At 31.8% G+C, this 15,679-nt stretch overlaps 2 protein-coding genes, 1 long non-coding RNA gene and 1 pseudogene across 3 annotated transcripts; all 4 read right to left on the reverse strand.

Moving 5' to 3' along the window:
• Positions 1 to 3,743: 3,743 nt before the first annotated feature.
• Positions 3,744 to 4,425, reverse strand: LOC104776525 (uncharacterized protein At1g24000-like). The gene is made up of 2 exons (XM_010500614.3): positions 4,263 to 4,425; positions 3,744 to 4,175 (listed from the first exon to the last, which is right to left on the reverse strand). The coding sequence occupies exons 1-2, from the start codon at positions 4,366 to 4,368 to the stop codon at positions 3,922 to 3,924; spliced, it is 360 nt and encodes a 119-aa protein (XP_010498916.1). The 5' UTR covers positions 4,369 to 4,425; the 3' UTR covers positions 3,744 to 3,921.
• Positions 4,426 to 9,224: 4,799 nt separating this feature from the next.
• Positions 9,225 to 10,003, reverse strand: LOC147946728 (uncharacterized). The gene is made up of 2 exons (XR_015595445.1): positions 9,861 to 10,003; positions 9,225 to 9,752 (listed from the first exon to the last, which is right to left on the reverse strand). It is a non-coding gene; the product is annotated as an uncharacterized LOC147946728 (long non-coding RNA).
• A 2,140-nt stretch (positions 10,004 to 12,143) lies between these two features.
• On the reverse strand, positions 12,144 to 12,663 carry LOC147946729 (MLP-like protein 423 pseudogene; annotated as a pseudogene).
• Positions 12,664 to 14,697: 2,034 nt separating this feature from the next.
• Positions 14,698 to 15,575, reverse strand: LOC104776528 (uncharacterized protein At1g24010-like). Its single transcript, XM_010500620.3, has 2 exons — positions 15,328 to 15,575; positions 14,698 to 15,228 (listed from the first exon to the last, which is right to left on the reverse strand). Exons 1-2 carry the CDS (start codon positions 15,428 to 15,430, stop codon positions 14,885 to 14,887), a joined length of 447 nt encoding a protein of 148 aa, XP_010498922.1. The 5' UTR covers positions 15,431 to 15,575; the 3' UTR covers positions 14,698 to 14,884.
• Between the last annotated feature and the right edge of the window lie 104 nt (positions 15,576 to 15,679).

Here is a 15,679-nt window from a genome sequence, read left to right on the forward strand (position 1 = left end):
CCACCTGGAAGCGGCAAGACAAGCTGCTTTACAGTGCCCTCCTTGGTGCCATCTCTCTCACTATTCAACCGATCCTATCTCGTGCCACCACCGCTGCTGAAGTATGGTCCACTTTAGCCTCCACCTACGCCAGTCCAAGAAGAGGTCACATCCGTCAACTAAAACACCAAATTGAGAACTGGAAGAAAGGCACTCGATCCATTGATGAGTATGTCCAAGGGCTGACCATCAGATTTGATCAGCTTCCTCTCCTCGGCAAGCCGGAAGATCATGATGGCCAGATCGAGTGCATTCTCAAAGGCCTCCCTGATGAATACAAACCCATCGTTGATCAAACCGAAGGACGTGAGGTCTCGCCAACCATCACCGAGCTGCACGAGAAACTTCTAAATCATGAGGTGAAGCTCTCGACTGTCTCCCAAGCAACCTCCTTTCCCATCACTGCTAACTACACCAACAACCGCAGCCGTAACAACTCCAAACCCAACTCGCAGCGTCAATCCTCTCCCAAATCCGGCTGGTCCAACAACCAATCATCTGGTCCAAACCGCTCCAACAGACCGTATCTTGGTCGTTGCCAGATCTGTGGCACACAAGGTCACTCTGCGCGGCGTTGTCCTCAATATTAGTCTTCTTCTCATCCTCCTCTGCTGCCCACGCCGCCTACACAGTGGCTCCCTCGAGCGAACCTTGCTCACGGATCCTCATCCACTCCTTGGGTCATGGACACAGGTGCAACGCATCATATCAGCTCTGACTTAGCCAATCTCTCTCTCCACCACCCTTACAATGGTGGTGAAGAAGTTGTCATTGGTGATGGTACTTGTCTCCCAATCCTCAACACGGGTTCCCTCTCTACTCCCTCCTCCTCTTGTCCTCTTACTCTTACTAATGTGCTTCATGTACCCAATATAAAGAAAAATCTGATCTCCGTCTATCGTCTCTGTAATGACAATAACGTCATAGTTGAATTTTCTCCGGCTTGGTTTCAGGTGAAGGATCTAGGCTCGGGGGACCGATTACTCCAAGGACGAACTAGAGAAGAGCTCTACGAGTGGCCAATCCCTAAAGCTGCTGCCGCATCCTACTTTGGTACACCGACCGTCAAAGCATCTGTTTCTGATTGGCACTCGCGTCTCAGACATCTGTCCTTACCTATCCTAAAAACTGTTGTTTCCCATTTCTCTTTACCGCTTTCTGATTCTTTTACCCAAACTCTCTCATGTGTTGATTGCCTTTCAAATAAAAGTCACAAGCTTGCTTTTTCACAAACCTCTATCTCGTCTAATAATCCACTTGAATATCTCTTCACGGACCTATGGACCTCTCCCATAGTCTCCTTCGATGGTTACAAACACTATCTCATAATCGTTGACCACTTTACTCGCTATTCTTGGTTTTACCCTCTAAAACTCAAATCCGATGTCAAACAAATATTCATCACCTTCAAATCCTTAGTCGAAAACCGTTTTCAAACTCGAATCGGTACTCTGTTTTCCGACAACGGCGGTGAGTTTATCGCTCTTCGTCCTTTTCTTGCCTCCTCTGGCATTACACACCTCACATCACCTCCACACACTCCTGAACACAATGGCTTGGCCGAGAGACGTCATCGACACATTGTTGAGACCGGTCTCTCACTTCTCCACCATGCCAAAATTCCCAACACTTTCTGGACCTATGCCTTTGCCACCGCCGTTTACCTCATAAACCGCATGTCCACACCAGTTCTCCGACTCTCATCTCCCTTCCACCTTCTCTTTGGCACCGCCCCAAAGCACAAAAGTTAACAAATACTGTAATAAATGGTTTACCATATATAAAAGTTCAATTAATAGAAAAAAAATATTGTAGAATTTAAAAATTCATAAACTACTAAATTGAAAGAAAATTATGGATAGAAACATGAGAAAAAACTAATTATTGAAGCAAACAAAAAAGCCTAAAATATTTTATATTTTAGGACAGAGGAAGTAATAATCTTCTCATGCATGAAGGTGTTTATACAGTGAAAATTACAGATATTATATTTACCTAAACCCACCACCCAACTTTAATACCTCATGGGTTTTTTTCTAAATATTTGGTTTCACCCACTTAATTCATTACCAATGTAGCACATTGTGGAAAAAAAATGAATATTGACAAAAGTATTACTTATAAAATTATGACATATAGAAGAATAATATCTAGGATATTTTTGGATTTCCAAAAAATTTTGTGGATGTTAACTGATTATTTTTATTGTTAAATTAAAATACTAACCAATATACATATTATCTGTCTCATATGATGCTCATATTATTTTTTTATTAAAATTTTAACTCTAATCCATGAAGAAGTGAATTATGGGTTTACGATGAAATAGACAGTAATGTGATTACTAAACTGAATGTCTAACGATGACATTTATTTAAGTTTAATTTTTTTTCAAATATTAATATGTATCATTTGAAAAAATCATTTAAAAATAGGGTGATTTTCAAAAATATCACTTTTCCTAAATGTAAAAGGGAGAATCCAAACCTAAAATAAATTCCAAAAATTAATTTAACATGTTGTAATTGTGTAAAAGAGTGCAAAAATAAAAATGTTAAAAAAAAAAGTATTTTGAAAAGGGGTATACCAAAAATGGTATTTCTAACAAATTCTCTTAAGAATATTAGTAATATTTTTTTACATTTGATTTTGTAATTTCAACACATGTATTTTTGTAATGCATATGTTAAAACATAAGATAATTCGAAATAAATTATAATTTATAGGAATGAATCTTAAGCTATTTGATGAGAATGTCTCTATGTTTTTATATATGTATTTATTTTATAAATTTCACTCATTTAAAATTGATTATGACATGAGGTAAAATTAGTATTTATGAGATAACAACATAACAAATACATCTTAAATAATGTTGATTTAGTTTTTGTTGTGAATTGTATTTTGTTAATTTTTATTTGTATTTATGATTCTTACTAAGATACAAATTTGATATAATGTATTAATTGTGTCTGATATAAAATATTTAGTTATATGCATTAAGATGAAATGTATAATTAAACTTAAAATATGGTTTATTATGATGGTATAGATATTTAAATGGTACTTCCAGTCCTATAAAAGTTTTAAGGTAAAAACACAAAGATTAATAAATAATAAATATTATGTCATTTATAAAATTTCAACCAATAAAAAAATATACTGTATAGTTCAAATAGTCATAAATTATTATATTAATAGAAATTGTACGTAGAAATTGGAGAAAATATTATAAAATAGAGCAAAAGAAAGCCTTAAAATTCTTATATAATGGAACTGAGAGAGTATTAAAATGAAATATAAAAGGTATATATTCAATATTAAAATGTTACAAGATAAATTCTAAAAATATGTTATATTACTATTTAATTATTCTAAATAATTTTAATTTTTATCCGCGTAATAACGCGAGCCTTATCTAGTACTGTGATAAATTTCATAGAAGAGTAAAATAAAACATTGATGGACCCTTATATTAGTAAAAAAAACGTATGTACTTGCGGTTTGCTAATATAAGCCATTTGGTCCTAAAAGTCTTGCATGTAGCGGTCAAGATTTGTCCATAGTTTCTTCTTATGTAGTGGAGATTCGCCGCTATTCAAGTAATGAGTTGCATTATCATCCACGTGTCTCGTTAATTCATTTAATCGAATGCAGATTAGATTAACACTTTTACGAAAATTTCATAATCATCAATCCAACAATAATATGCAAATCATTTTATTATTCATCTTGATAGCCACACCAGTTTATACATCTCAAAACGCGAAATGTAAATAAAGATACTTAAATAAAACTTAGACACACAGATAGATCTGTTCCAGTTTATTTTAAATTGTTAGATTATTCTATATAAAGACGAACCTTGTGAGCTATAAGAGATTATGGAAGAAGATTCTCATCAGTCTCCTTTAAGAAATTAACAAGAGTGTCGATGATGAATTGTGGATCGTCGATGTCAGAGCTAATCTTACTGCATTCGATGGTCCACACCACCTGGCTACCGTCTCCGTCTTCTCTAGGCGTAACGGTGATTGTTGCTTTGACCGACTTGTATTTTTCTGAGATCAGACGGTCACTCATTTTGATCGTCACTGTTCTCTTCTCCGATTCTATCGACTCAAACACCTCCTCGGCTACGATGAAACATATAAATATTGGTTAAGGTTTTTGATCGATGATCAAGAAGTATAAATGAAATTGTGGACGAGTTGATTATTTACCTATTCCCTCAGTAGGGTAGATGATGTCGTCGGTGAAAGATTTAAAGAATCTGGCTGCCGGAGACTTAATGTCAAGCTTCCCAGACCAAGTTCCATGTAGTGCCATTTTCTGAATCTTTCTCTGTTTGCTTTGTAGGATGTTTTGTGGGTTTGATGATTGTAATCTTATCTACCAGTGCTAGGGCTGGGCAAAATAACCGATAACCAAATAACCGACCGAAATCGAACCGAAAAAAACTAAACCGAACCGAACCGAAATTCTTCAAATACCCGAATGGTTAGTAAAAATCTATATCCAAACTAACCGAAACCGAACCGAACCGAACCGACAATTAAATGGTTAACCGAAATATCCGAAAACCTAGAAGATATCAAATATTATATACTTAATATTATGCAAAACTATAAAATAAACTTAAAATATAAATTATTTCTAGATTCAAAACAATTAAATATTTTAAATAATCAATATATGTAAATGTTATTATTTTGAATTTACAAAGTTAAATACTATTTTGTAAAATTGAATCAATATTTTTCCCTTTTTTGTATTTTTGTTATTGTATATTTGGTTAATTTTGGTTATATTCGGTTAGTTTTGGTTATATTTGGTTTATTTGGTTAATGTTAATATAATTTATGTTAGTTATGGTTATTTATTTAAATAACCAAACCGAAACCGAACCGAAAGAAACCGAACCGAACTAAACCGAAATTTCATAAATATCCAAATGGTTACTATATTATTATATCCAAAATAACCGAAACCGAATACAACCGAACCGAAACCGAATGGTTAACCGAATGCCCAGGCCTAACCAGTGCGTCTATTTATAGAGAGTTTATGAGAATTGCATTAACTATTTTTACCTAACCACACTTCACCCACTCAGTTAACTAATGTGGCACATGGGAAAATAAATAAAACGAACGGACCAAATTAAATGATAACACATCTGCCCTAGTAGTGTATATCAATGAACTCCAATGAAGAGTGGTTTACGCAATTATTTAGTTTTAAGTTTTAACACATTATTAGAATAATGTGCTGCGATTGTAAATGTGAACGATCTATATATATGAGACATGGGATTAAATAAATTCATCAGCCTAGTTAGTTTATCGATTAACTCAATCAATCAAGTGCTTTACGTAAATATGATGATAACTAGTCAAATTCATCTAAAATGACTAGCTCTATGACGTTCATGTAACACAAAACGAGTTTTAATAGTTTGTCTAGTATATCATATGATATGATCATAAACCCACATGGACGTTATGAAACTCAAAATGGACTTCAAAAGTGAATGTTATGGAATAAATACCAATATGCTGAGTGCTGACACGTCACTCAACTTACATAACTCACTTATCGACTTCCTCGTACTTATACTTAAAAAAACAAAAAAAAAGAAACATGTTCTGATGGAGATTGAAGATTCAATACCATACTTTGCTTTAGTTCGAGGATACATATTTTTATTTTGGTTAATTCGTTTATAATACAATTAAAGTTAAATAGTATAAATTTTATTATCCGAGTTAATCGCCAAGATGAATTAATATATTTAAGCTAGTCAGAAATCGGGTTGATAAATTGTGTCATTCTCTCTCTCTCGATCTTTTTTTTTTCTTTTTTTTTTTTTTCTGTATATGGAGTATATGTTGTGTGGGTTTGATAAAGAATATATTCTCAATTAAGGCGTGAATATACAGAAATTTCTACCTAACTCCACTATCTAACATTTTCACCATAGCGAGTTTTCATATAAACCAAAAGCTTAACAGACATTTGAAAGCTATAATAAACATATACATTCAGCAATTAGTTCAAATAATCTAAAAAATAACACCTTTTTAGTTTTTTTTTCTTAAATTCCAATAGTTTCACAGGCGACATTTTGAAAGACTAATGAACTTAAATTTAAATAAATAACAACAAATATATCCATAAAAAAAAAATTCAAAAAATATAGAAATTTATAAAGGCTTCTCAAAAGTTTATGATGAGTAACCAAAATGACTAAGATATGATTCTAAACAAATGTGATTGCTTTGTTGGATATGAGACATTTCTTAACCTCAGAAAAAGACGAAGCTTGAGCGTGTGGTGAATGTGAATCGTCCATGACAACATTATATTACTTTATGACTCACTAATTGATCTATATGTTCAGAATGAGTTTATTAAAGTAGAATGGATATCTACCCGGAAGAATACAGAAATTTGTGTACTGCAATATTTTTCTTACATTTGCTTAATTTAGCACGTAACTAAAACCATTCAAGAAGCAAAATAAAGTGACTAATTCTGACTAAATCGTCAGATAAATGTCAGTAATGCTTTCACACAACTATCACTACAAAAAAACACGACATGTAAATATACTATTTCTAAGAACCACCTTTAATTTTCAATTACTATACATTACATTTTGGAGAGAAAAAAAAAACCAAAAAATTTGACTACCATGTATAAGTTATAATTTGCTTGATATTTAGTAAACGGTGGAGATGAGTTTCTTACTTGAACAATGAGATGCATAATTTACCCCCTTTATTAATAAGAATCATCGATACAACAACAATATATACAGATCGATAAATTGATGATGCATCTTGAAAGCTTCAAGAGCAAATACTTCCTACATGTCAACCATTATTCAATGTTGTAACCAGTATCGTCATAAATTATCATAAACTGAATGATCGATACATATGCATGCATAGGGTTCTAGATCAACTTTGTTTGACTATTTCAGAACATTCTAAGGATTTGAGAAGATTCTCTCATCAATCGCTTGAAAGTATCTTGTAGTAGTGTCCATGATGAATCGTGAATCCTTGATGTCATCATCATCATCACTAGTACTATCGATGAGATCAGGTAACTTTTTCACCATATCGACTTTTTATAAAATTTAACCATAAGCCTAACAGACATGTGACCGCTATAAACATATATATACAATCAGCTTAATTAATTCACCCAATTATATAGCTAATATTGTATATTTTTTTTTTTTTTGGACAAAGTTAATATTGTATATGGGAGCTTTCATTTAAGGAGTCTGTTAAAGTAAATTACTTTATTACTCACTAATTGGTATTTGCACATAATGACTAACGAGTCTGTTGAAGTAGAATGGATATCTACGGGGAATATTTTTATCTGTGGTGCTAATTTATTGCTAGAGCTGTCAAAATGTATGGGCTGTCCATGGTCTGCTCATGTCCAATTCATTATGAACGGGTCATGGACAAACCCATATTTAGAACGGTTTAAATGGACTTGATCCGTTTTTACCTACGGACAAAACAAGACGGACAGTGTGGACATACGGCCCATTGGTCAGAAAATTCTAGGTTAAAATTGATTTGGTGAAAAATTAAAAAACACAAATCGATTCTTCTTCTCTTCGAAGCTCTTAAAAATCGATTCTTCTCTTCTCTTCTTCTCTTCGAAGCTCTTTGAAATCGATTCTTCTCTTCTCCTCCTCGAAATCGAAGCTCTTCTTCTCCTTGAAACTTACTCGGTCACTCGACTCACTCCATTGGTATCTGGGTAAGATTGTTTTCTTCTCCTTGAAACTTAACTTCTCTTTATCTGGGTTTGTTTGAATTAGATTGAAACTGGGGTTGCTTTACTTAGATTGAAACTGAGTTTGCTTAATATCTCATGTGGATTTGCTAAGTTTTCATGGATTTTGGTTATATATTATGTTTCGATTTTGGGAGAGACCCATAATACTTAGTACTGAAATAGTTGTGTGTGTGCTCTGTTGTTTTCTGCAGTTTGGATTTGGCCAAGTTTGTGGTGGAGAAGGGTGTGCAAGTTAAGCTCACTGGTGGTAGAGAAGGTAAGATTACTTTGAAGCACTCCTTCATGTGGAAATAGAAAGTTAGATATGATGGTGTTTTGGATGTTCATGTTTATGTTTTTGGATGTTTATGTTTATGCTTTTAGATGTTTATCATGTTTATGCTTTTGGATATTTATCATGTTTATGTGTTTGGATGTTTATGCTTTTATCATTGTGTTTGAAACATTCTAGATTTGGTACATTTATGTTTATGCTTTATTTTTTCTTATTTTACAAAATCTATTATATGTTGTCCAATGGACACCCATGGACAGTCCATAAAAATATGGGTATTGGTGGACATAGTCGTTAATGGACTGGTCGTTAATGGACACAAACAGCTATTTGTCCAAAATCAAATTAGACAATGTTGGACGGGTCAAAATGGACTTGGACAGCCCATTTTAACAGCTCTATTTATTGCATGTGCTTTATTTTTTAGCAAGTAACTAAAACCATTCAACAAGCAAAAGAAAGTGACTAAATTTTGACTTACAAGTTACAAATATCGTCAAATAAATGTCACTAAATGCTCAAGTCAACTCAACAAATTAAAATAACCAACTTTAATTTCATTACTAGACATTACATTTTGGAGAAAAAGTAAACCAAAAAATTGAGTGTCATACGTATAAGTTATAATGTGCTTGATTATTTAAACATATATTCAAGACCTTAATTAGTAATATCATGAGTAACTTAATTTTCATCAAAAATGAGAGGATACTAAACTTTTATTAACAAGAAGAAATATTGGACAAGTCTCTTACTTGTGATTTGCTAATAATAACATTTTGGTTACGAATGTCTTTGCAGGTACTGTATATGTGTATTGCACTGTCTAGAATTGTGCATTGGTTTTTCTTATGTCATGGAGATTCAACTAACTCTTTACATTTTAATTTCAATTTATTCTTGAGACTCCAATTCGTTTCTTGAGAAATAATAAAGCAATCAAATTGGATAGGTTAGGAGCTGCCCTTGTCCATATTTACTTTTATGTAATATTTTGTAAATGGTGGAGATGGGATTCTTACTTAGACAATGATGAGTTGCATAATTCACATATGTCACTTACCCAATAATAAAACATGGATTAATAAATGATCCCTTTTATTAGAAATTTATCGTCGATACAACAATAATATGCAGATCGATGTGATAATTATGCATCTTGAAAGCTTCAAGAGCAAATACTTCCTATATGCCAACCATAATTAAACGATAAATTATTATAAACTGTATGATCGATATATACTTTGTTTGACTATTTCAGATCATTCTAAGGATTTGAGAAGATTCTCTCATCCATCGCCTGAAAGTATCTTGTAGTAGTGTCATCGACGTGGGTCCTTGATGTCTTCGCTAACCTTCTCATACTGTATGGTCCATATTGCTCGGCCACCGTCACAGCCTTCCGTCTGAATGACGGTCATGGTTCCTTCGAGCTTCGTGAAGTAATCTGGGTCTCGCGAGTTGGCCTCGTCTTCATCATCATCATCACTGTCGATGAGATCAGGTATTATCAGCGTGTTGAACCACTCCGAGATCTGAAAGCCCTCCATTCTTAGCCGAACCTTTTTCTTCTCCGAAGGTAGATCAACGTCTACCTCCTCAGTCGAAACTTTGGTCAAAACATATAATATAACAATTAGAGTTGTAATCAAGAAATATTAATTGAATTATGAATTAACATATGTTTTTGTATGTGTAATGGGAAATATATAGTTACATTGGTTTTCACTATCTTCATGTAACCTTGACAGAATCTATACGCCGGAGACTTGATATCAAACTCAACAGAGATATATTTGTCATTCTCAATTTTTCTTTTTCTTTTTTCTCTAAGTATATTTGTTATGTGGGTTTGATAATAATCTTCTCAATGAAGAAGTCTTATATATAGAAAGAGTTTGAAGAAAAGGTTACATTAATTATTACTTTTTTTACGGTTTTACCTAATGCCACCATCTTCTGGATTCTTTATAAACAAAAGCTTAAAAGCCAAGCTAATAACGAGTTGCATTCTGATTTATTTTTCTTTGGTTAAAAACCATTGCATTCTGCTATTGAACAATTAATTAAATAATTTGTGCAGACCAATTGTTTTTTTTTTCTACCACATTGATGGCTTGTAAACAAACATTTTCAATGGGGAATTCAGAAAAATAACCCCTTTAAAGTTTCTTATTCCCAAAAAGGCAAAAAAATATCATAAATTTTGTTTTCCAACTTTCCAATAGAAAACCAAATGATCAATTTATAAGACTAAATGACCATTAACAAACTAAAAATGAAATACACAGTTTATTTAAATAATTAAAAATGGGTTAAAATAATAATACTGCAAAATCAATTAAAGAATCCTTCCTTTTAGGGAATTCTCCATTTTCTAAAATATATGGATTAATACCAAATATATATTTGGTTTAGGATTTAGAAATAATTTTAATGACTTTAAAAATTAGGTAAAATATGTTGTTATTCAATCAAGACTTTTAAAAACTCTTTAAAAATTTGGTGTTATTGGTTGTGGATTTGTAAAAAGTTATCTAAAATCTTGATAAATCTAGTGTTATTGGATTAAGGGTTTTATAAAGTCATTAAAAGTTTTATGTTATTCAAGTAAAACCAAAGAATCTTGGATTGTTAATGAATTCAAATTTTATGTTATTGGTTTAGGATTTTATATCATTTTCTTCATAACAAAAGTCATGAAAACTCTTTCATCAAATAGAAAGATTTTACAAGATTAGAAAAAACAAATCATCAAGATTTTAAAAAACTTCCTAAACAATCTCTTAGAATCCTTCATTTTTAACTTTCAATTTTTTATGATTCTAACAATCAGCAAAAACATAAAGTCATTAAAATTCTTTCTAAATCCTAAACCAATATCCCCCTTAGTTTAATTTAATATTTCTAATTGACTAGAGACTGGAAAAAAATGTAATTTATTCTTTACAACATGGTATTGTGGATTGTTTTTCTGAATTAATGATTTTTTTTTTGTTTGCAAAATTTGTTTAAGTTGTATTTGAGATATTTTTTAATTCATAAAACTTAATAACAAAAAAAAAAAAAGTGATTTATCTATGTAACTATTGTCATATGTATTAACAAATTAGCAAAGAAAATGAATCAACAAAATATTTTTGTTCCGTTGCAAGCGAGAATTTTTTTTGGTCTCTTAACTCAAAATGACAATACAAATATCTGTCCCCACTTATTATCTCTCTCGCCAAAAGCTTCTCTTTTTCTACAAAATGAATTTGTTAGAATGTACCTACTACTACATGTTTATTTAGTTGGGGTGCTCATGATTCCTCATAGAATCTACATATTGACTTTTTCTTATAACATTTGTATGCCCTTAAATTGAAGAAAAAGACTAACCAGTTGGTTGAATGGTAACCAGCAATTGTGGCTGGATCCTTCTGCCAAAGCTGTTCTCCACCTCCTAATTTCATCCTAAGGTTCTTCTAAAAACCTTCCCAAAATCTTCGGTCTGGTTACGTACATTAGAAGGATCCACTTTGTAAAAAATGGCTATCACTATTTGACCTAACTCTCGCCTGCATTTCATAATCTCAACCAATTCATCAAGACACCATTTTGAAGAAGCGTAGTTCCTCGAGAACAAGACGACGGCGATTTTAGATCCTCTAATCTTATATTAGATTTTAAAAGAAAAAACAAATCAAACATGATTTAAAAAATCAATAATACTGAATTGATAAACTGGATCTTGAGCCACTAAATTGATTCTTCATCCGAGTCCAAGTAGCAACGCAATAAATATTGTTGCTCATTGCATGAGATGATGGCAAGTCGTCTCGTCTCCATCGATCCCAATGTCTTTGCTCGTGCTCGACCGTCAAACTCAAACCACATTAATAAGTCATTACTTAGGTAAGTTTTATAGAGACTCATGATGAGGATCCATTTTATTTAACTTTTTTACTTAGATAAGTTTTATAGAGACCCACACTTATATATTTTAAAGATTCAACTTTTAAGCGCTTTGCTTAAGGAGATATTCATCTATCTCTTTGAAGTTCTTGACAGCAAAGTCCTTGATAACGTGTGGGTCAGCGATCTCATGGCTGGTCTTCTCAAACTCACCAGACCATTTCAGAAGGCTTCCACCGTCCTTAGGAATAACTGTGATGGTTCCTTCGAATGTTTTGTAGTACTCCATCATTTTGCCACCGATGATGCTGTACAACATGCTTTTGTTCTCCAAATCCACTGCTTCGATCCTCTCATCCGATATCTTCACCAGTGGAGATCCTATATATACAGGTAAAAGTAGAAATTAACATGGTTAATATATTTTGAATAATTTTATGGTGAGAGAGTGAAACATAGATCATCTAGGGTTTAACAACGCTGAGTTATAGCCCATTAAGGGACATGACATGGATGGTTATCTTATTAAAGTCTTTGATATATACATTTCTTCCACACTTGGTTTTTTGAAAAATAAATGTCTTCTCGAATGAAGTACTTAATCTGATTGAGTGCGACCACATTTATGGTTCTCTGTCCATTCAATTTTGCCATTTAGGAAATTATTCGAATCATGATTAATGAATGGTTTCAAATTAAGATAGAGTGAAACAATGTACCTTTAATTTAGATAACAAAACAACCAAATTGGTGTTCTAGATAAATAATGATACTGAAATAAATAATTTATCGTAGATATATGTCAATCGTTAAAAGTGGTATAAATTAACAAGTAGATTAACCTGTACAAAAGCAAAACTACTTTTATATTTGAGTTATCAATCATACTTCATGTCTATTTTCCTGTAACCCTTATTACATCCGTTATTATGCCAAAAAAAGCTTACACCCTTTCCAATAGTTATCTATATTTTTTTGTTTGAATTTTCTATTTTACATTTACGGTATAATTTTGAAGAGATATGATTTGGTATTTAGAGTATAAGATTAAAAGCATTATGCTATTTTAGTATTTTAGAATTTTAGAAATGATGTGCTAAATTTAAAACCAAAACTTATTTCTATGCATTTTGTGAAATTTGTCCTTCTATTAACACACTTCATAATTATAAACTTATAAATGTATATACAGTATTCAAATTCTTTTCAACGCATATATAAATAATATCATGTACATTTCATATATAATTTAATGAAAATATTATTTTACATACAAAATATTTGATTTTTTTAATCCAGGTATCGCGTGGGTAACTTTCTAGTATTGTATATGGGAGCTTTCTTTATCTAGTTGATGCCTTATAAACGAACCTTTTTTAAGGGGATATTTTTTGGAAAAGTAAAATGGAGAAATTTTTAAAAAATATCATGTTTTTATTGTTTTCCTTTAGTTTTTTTTTAATTTCCAATAGTTTCACATGAAAAAGACTAATGAAATAAAATTAAAATAAACAACAAAAAATATATTTCTAAGCACAAAATTTTTTTTAAAAACAAAATTTATAAAGGTTTCTCAAAAATTTTGAAGAGTAACTAAGATAATTACGGTATGAGCCTAAACAAATGTGATTGCTTCGTTAGATATGAGATTAAAGACAATGCTTGAGTGTGCGGTGAGTAACAGACTCTAGTCTATGTATATTTTATGTACAATATAAAATATAATATATTACTCGTTAGACTCACTAATTGGTATTTCTTCATAATGTAATAAAGGATATTCATTATGTACAATGCTTGAGTCTGACTAACGAGTCTAATGAGTCTGTTAACGAGAATATTCATTGAATAGACTAACGAGTTTGTTAAAGTATATTACTTTTATTACTCACTAATTGGTATTAATTTGCTCATAATGACTAACGAGTCTGTTAAAAGTATATTACTTTACTACTCACTAATTGGTATTTGTTCATAATAACTAACGAGTCTGTTAAAGTAGAATGGATATCTACGCGGAAGAATATTTTTATCTGTGGTGCTAATTTATTTCATCTGCTTAATTTTTTAGCAAGTAACTAAAACCATTCAACAAGCAAAAGAAAGTGACTAATTTCTGACTTACAAGTTACAAATGTCGTCAAATAAATGTCACTAAATGCTCAAGTCATCTCAACAATTTCAAATGACCAACTTTAATTTCATTACTAGACATTACATTTTGGAGAAAAAGTAAACCAAAAAATTGAGTATCATATGTATAAGTTATAATGTGCTTGATTACTTAAACATATGTTCAAGACTTCAATTAGTAATATCATGAGTAACTTAATTTTCATCAAAAATGATAGAATACTAAACTTTTATTAACAAGAAGAAATATTGGACAAGTCTCTTACTTGTGATTGGCTAATAATAACATTTTGGTTACGAATGTCTCTGCAGGTACTGTATATGTGTATTGCACTGTCTAGAATTATGCATTGTTTTTTCTTATGTCATGGATACTCCAATTCGTTTCTTCAAAAGTAATAAAGCAATCAAATTGGATAGGTTAGGAGCTGCCCTTGTCCATATTTACTTTTATGGAATATTTTGTAAATGGTGGAGATGGATTTCTTACTTAGACAATGAGTTGCATAATTCACATATGTCACTTACCCAATAATAAATCATCCCTTTTATTAGAGATTTATCGTCGATACAACAATAATATGCAGATCGATATGATAATTATGCATGTTGAGAGCTTCAAGAGCAAATACTTCATATATGCCAACCATAATTAAACGATAACTAGTATCAATCATCATAATTATAATAAACTGTATGTACTCTGTTTAACTATTTCAGATCATTCTGAAGTTGTGAGAAGATATTCTCATCCATCGCCTGAAAGTATATTGCAGTACTGTCGACGATGAAACGTGGGTCCTTGATGTCATCGCTAATCTTCTCATACTCTACGGTCCAGATTGCTCGGCCACCGTCATTACCTTCCGTGTGAATGACTCTCATGGTTCCTTCGAGCTTCTTGTAGGTATCCGGGTTTCTCGACTTGGCCTCTTCATGATCAATAGTACTGTGGCTGAAAGGTATTGCAAGAGTCTTGAACCACTCCGAGATCTGAAAGCCCTCCATTCTTAAATGAATTTTTTTCTTCTCTGTAGGTACCTCCTCAGCCAAAGCTTTGGTGAAAACATATATAGCAATTAGAGTTGTAATCAAGAAATATAAACTGAATTATGAATCAACATATGTTTTCATATGTAATGGGAAATAGTTACCTTTGTTTCTTGTGGGTTTCGCTATCTTCATGTAACCTTGACAGAATCTATACGCCGGAGACTTAATATCAAACTCAACAGAGATATATCCTCCTAGTGTCATTCTCTATTTTTTTTTCTTTTTCTTTTTTCTCTAAGTATATTTGTTATGTGGGTTTGATAATAATCTTCTCAATGAAGGTGTCTTATATATAGAAAGAGTTTGAAGAAAAGGTTACATTAAGTATTACTTTTTTACGGTTTTACCTAAAGCCACCATCTTATCTTCGGGATTCTTTATGAATTTGAACAAAAGCTTAAAAGACAAGCTATAACAATTTACATTCTATTTTTATTTTTTCTTTTCTGACAA

This window comes from Camelina sativa, chromosome 3 (genome assembly GCF_030686135.1).
Source record: "Camelina sativa cultivar CO46 ecotype springtype chromosome 3, ASM3068613v1".
NCBI lineage: Eukaryota > Viridiplantae > Streptophyta > Magnoliopsida > Brassicales > Brassicaceae > Camelina > Camelina sativa.

What these genes read in the sequence shown, in the direction of transcription:
- LOC104776528 (XM_010500620.3), bottom strand. Translation starts at nt 15,430, where the DNA reads ATGACACTAGGAGGATATATCTCTGTTGAGTTTGATATTAAGTCTCCG. An exon ending in GAAACCCACAAGAAACAAAG is followed by an intron (nt 15,229 to 15,327) that starts GTAACTATTTCC and finishes TTTTCACCAAAG; the next exon opens with CTTTGGCTGAGGAGGTACCT.
- LOC104776525 (XM_010500614.3), bottom strand. Translation starts at nt 4,368, where the DNA reads ATGGCACTACATGGAACTTGGTCTGGGAAGCTTGACATTAAGTCTCCG. An exon ending in CTACCCTACTGAGGGAATAG is followed by an intron (nt 4,176 to 4,262) that starts GTAAATAATCAA and finishes GTTTCATCGTAG; the next exon opens with CCGAGGAGGTGTTTGAGTCG.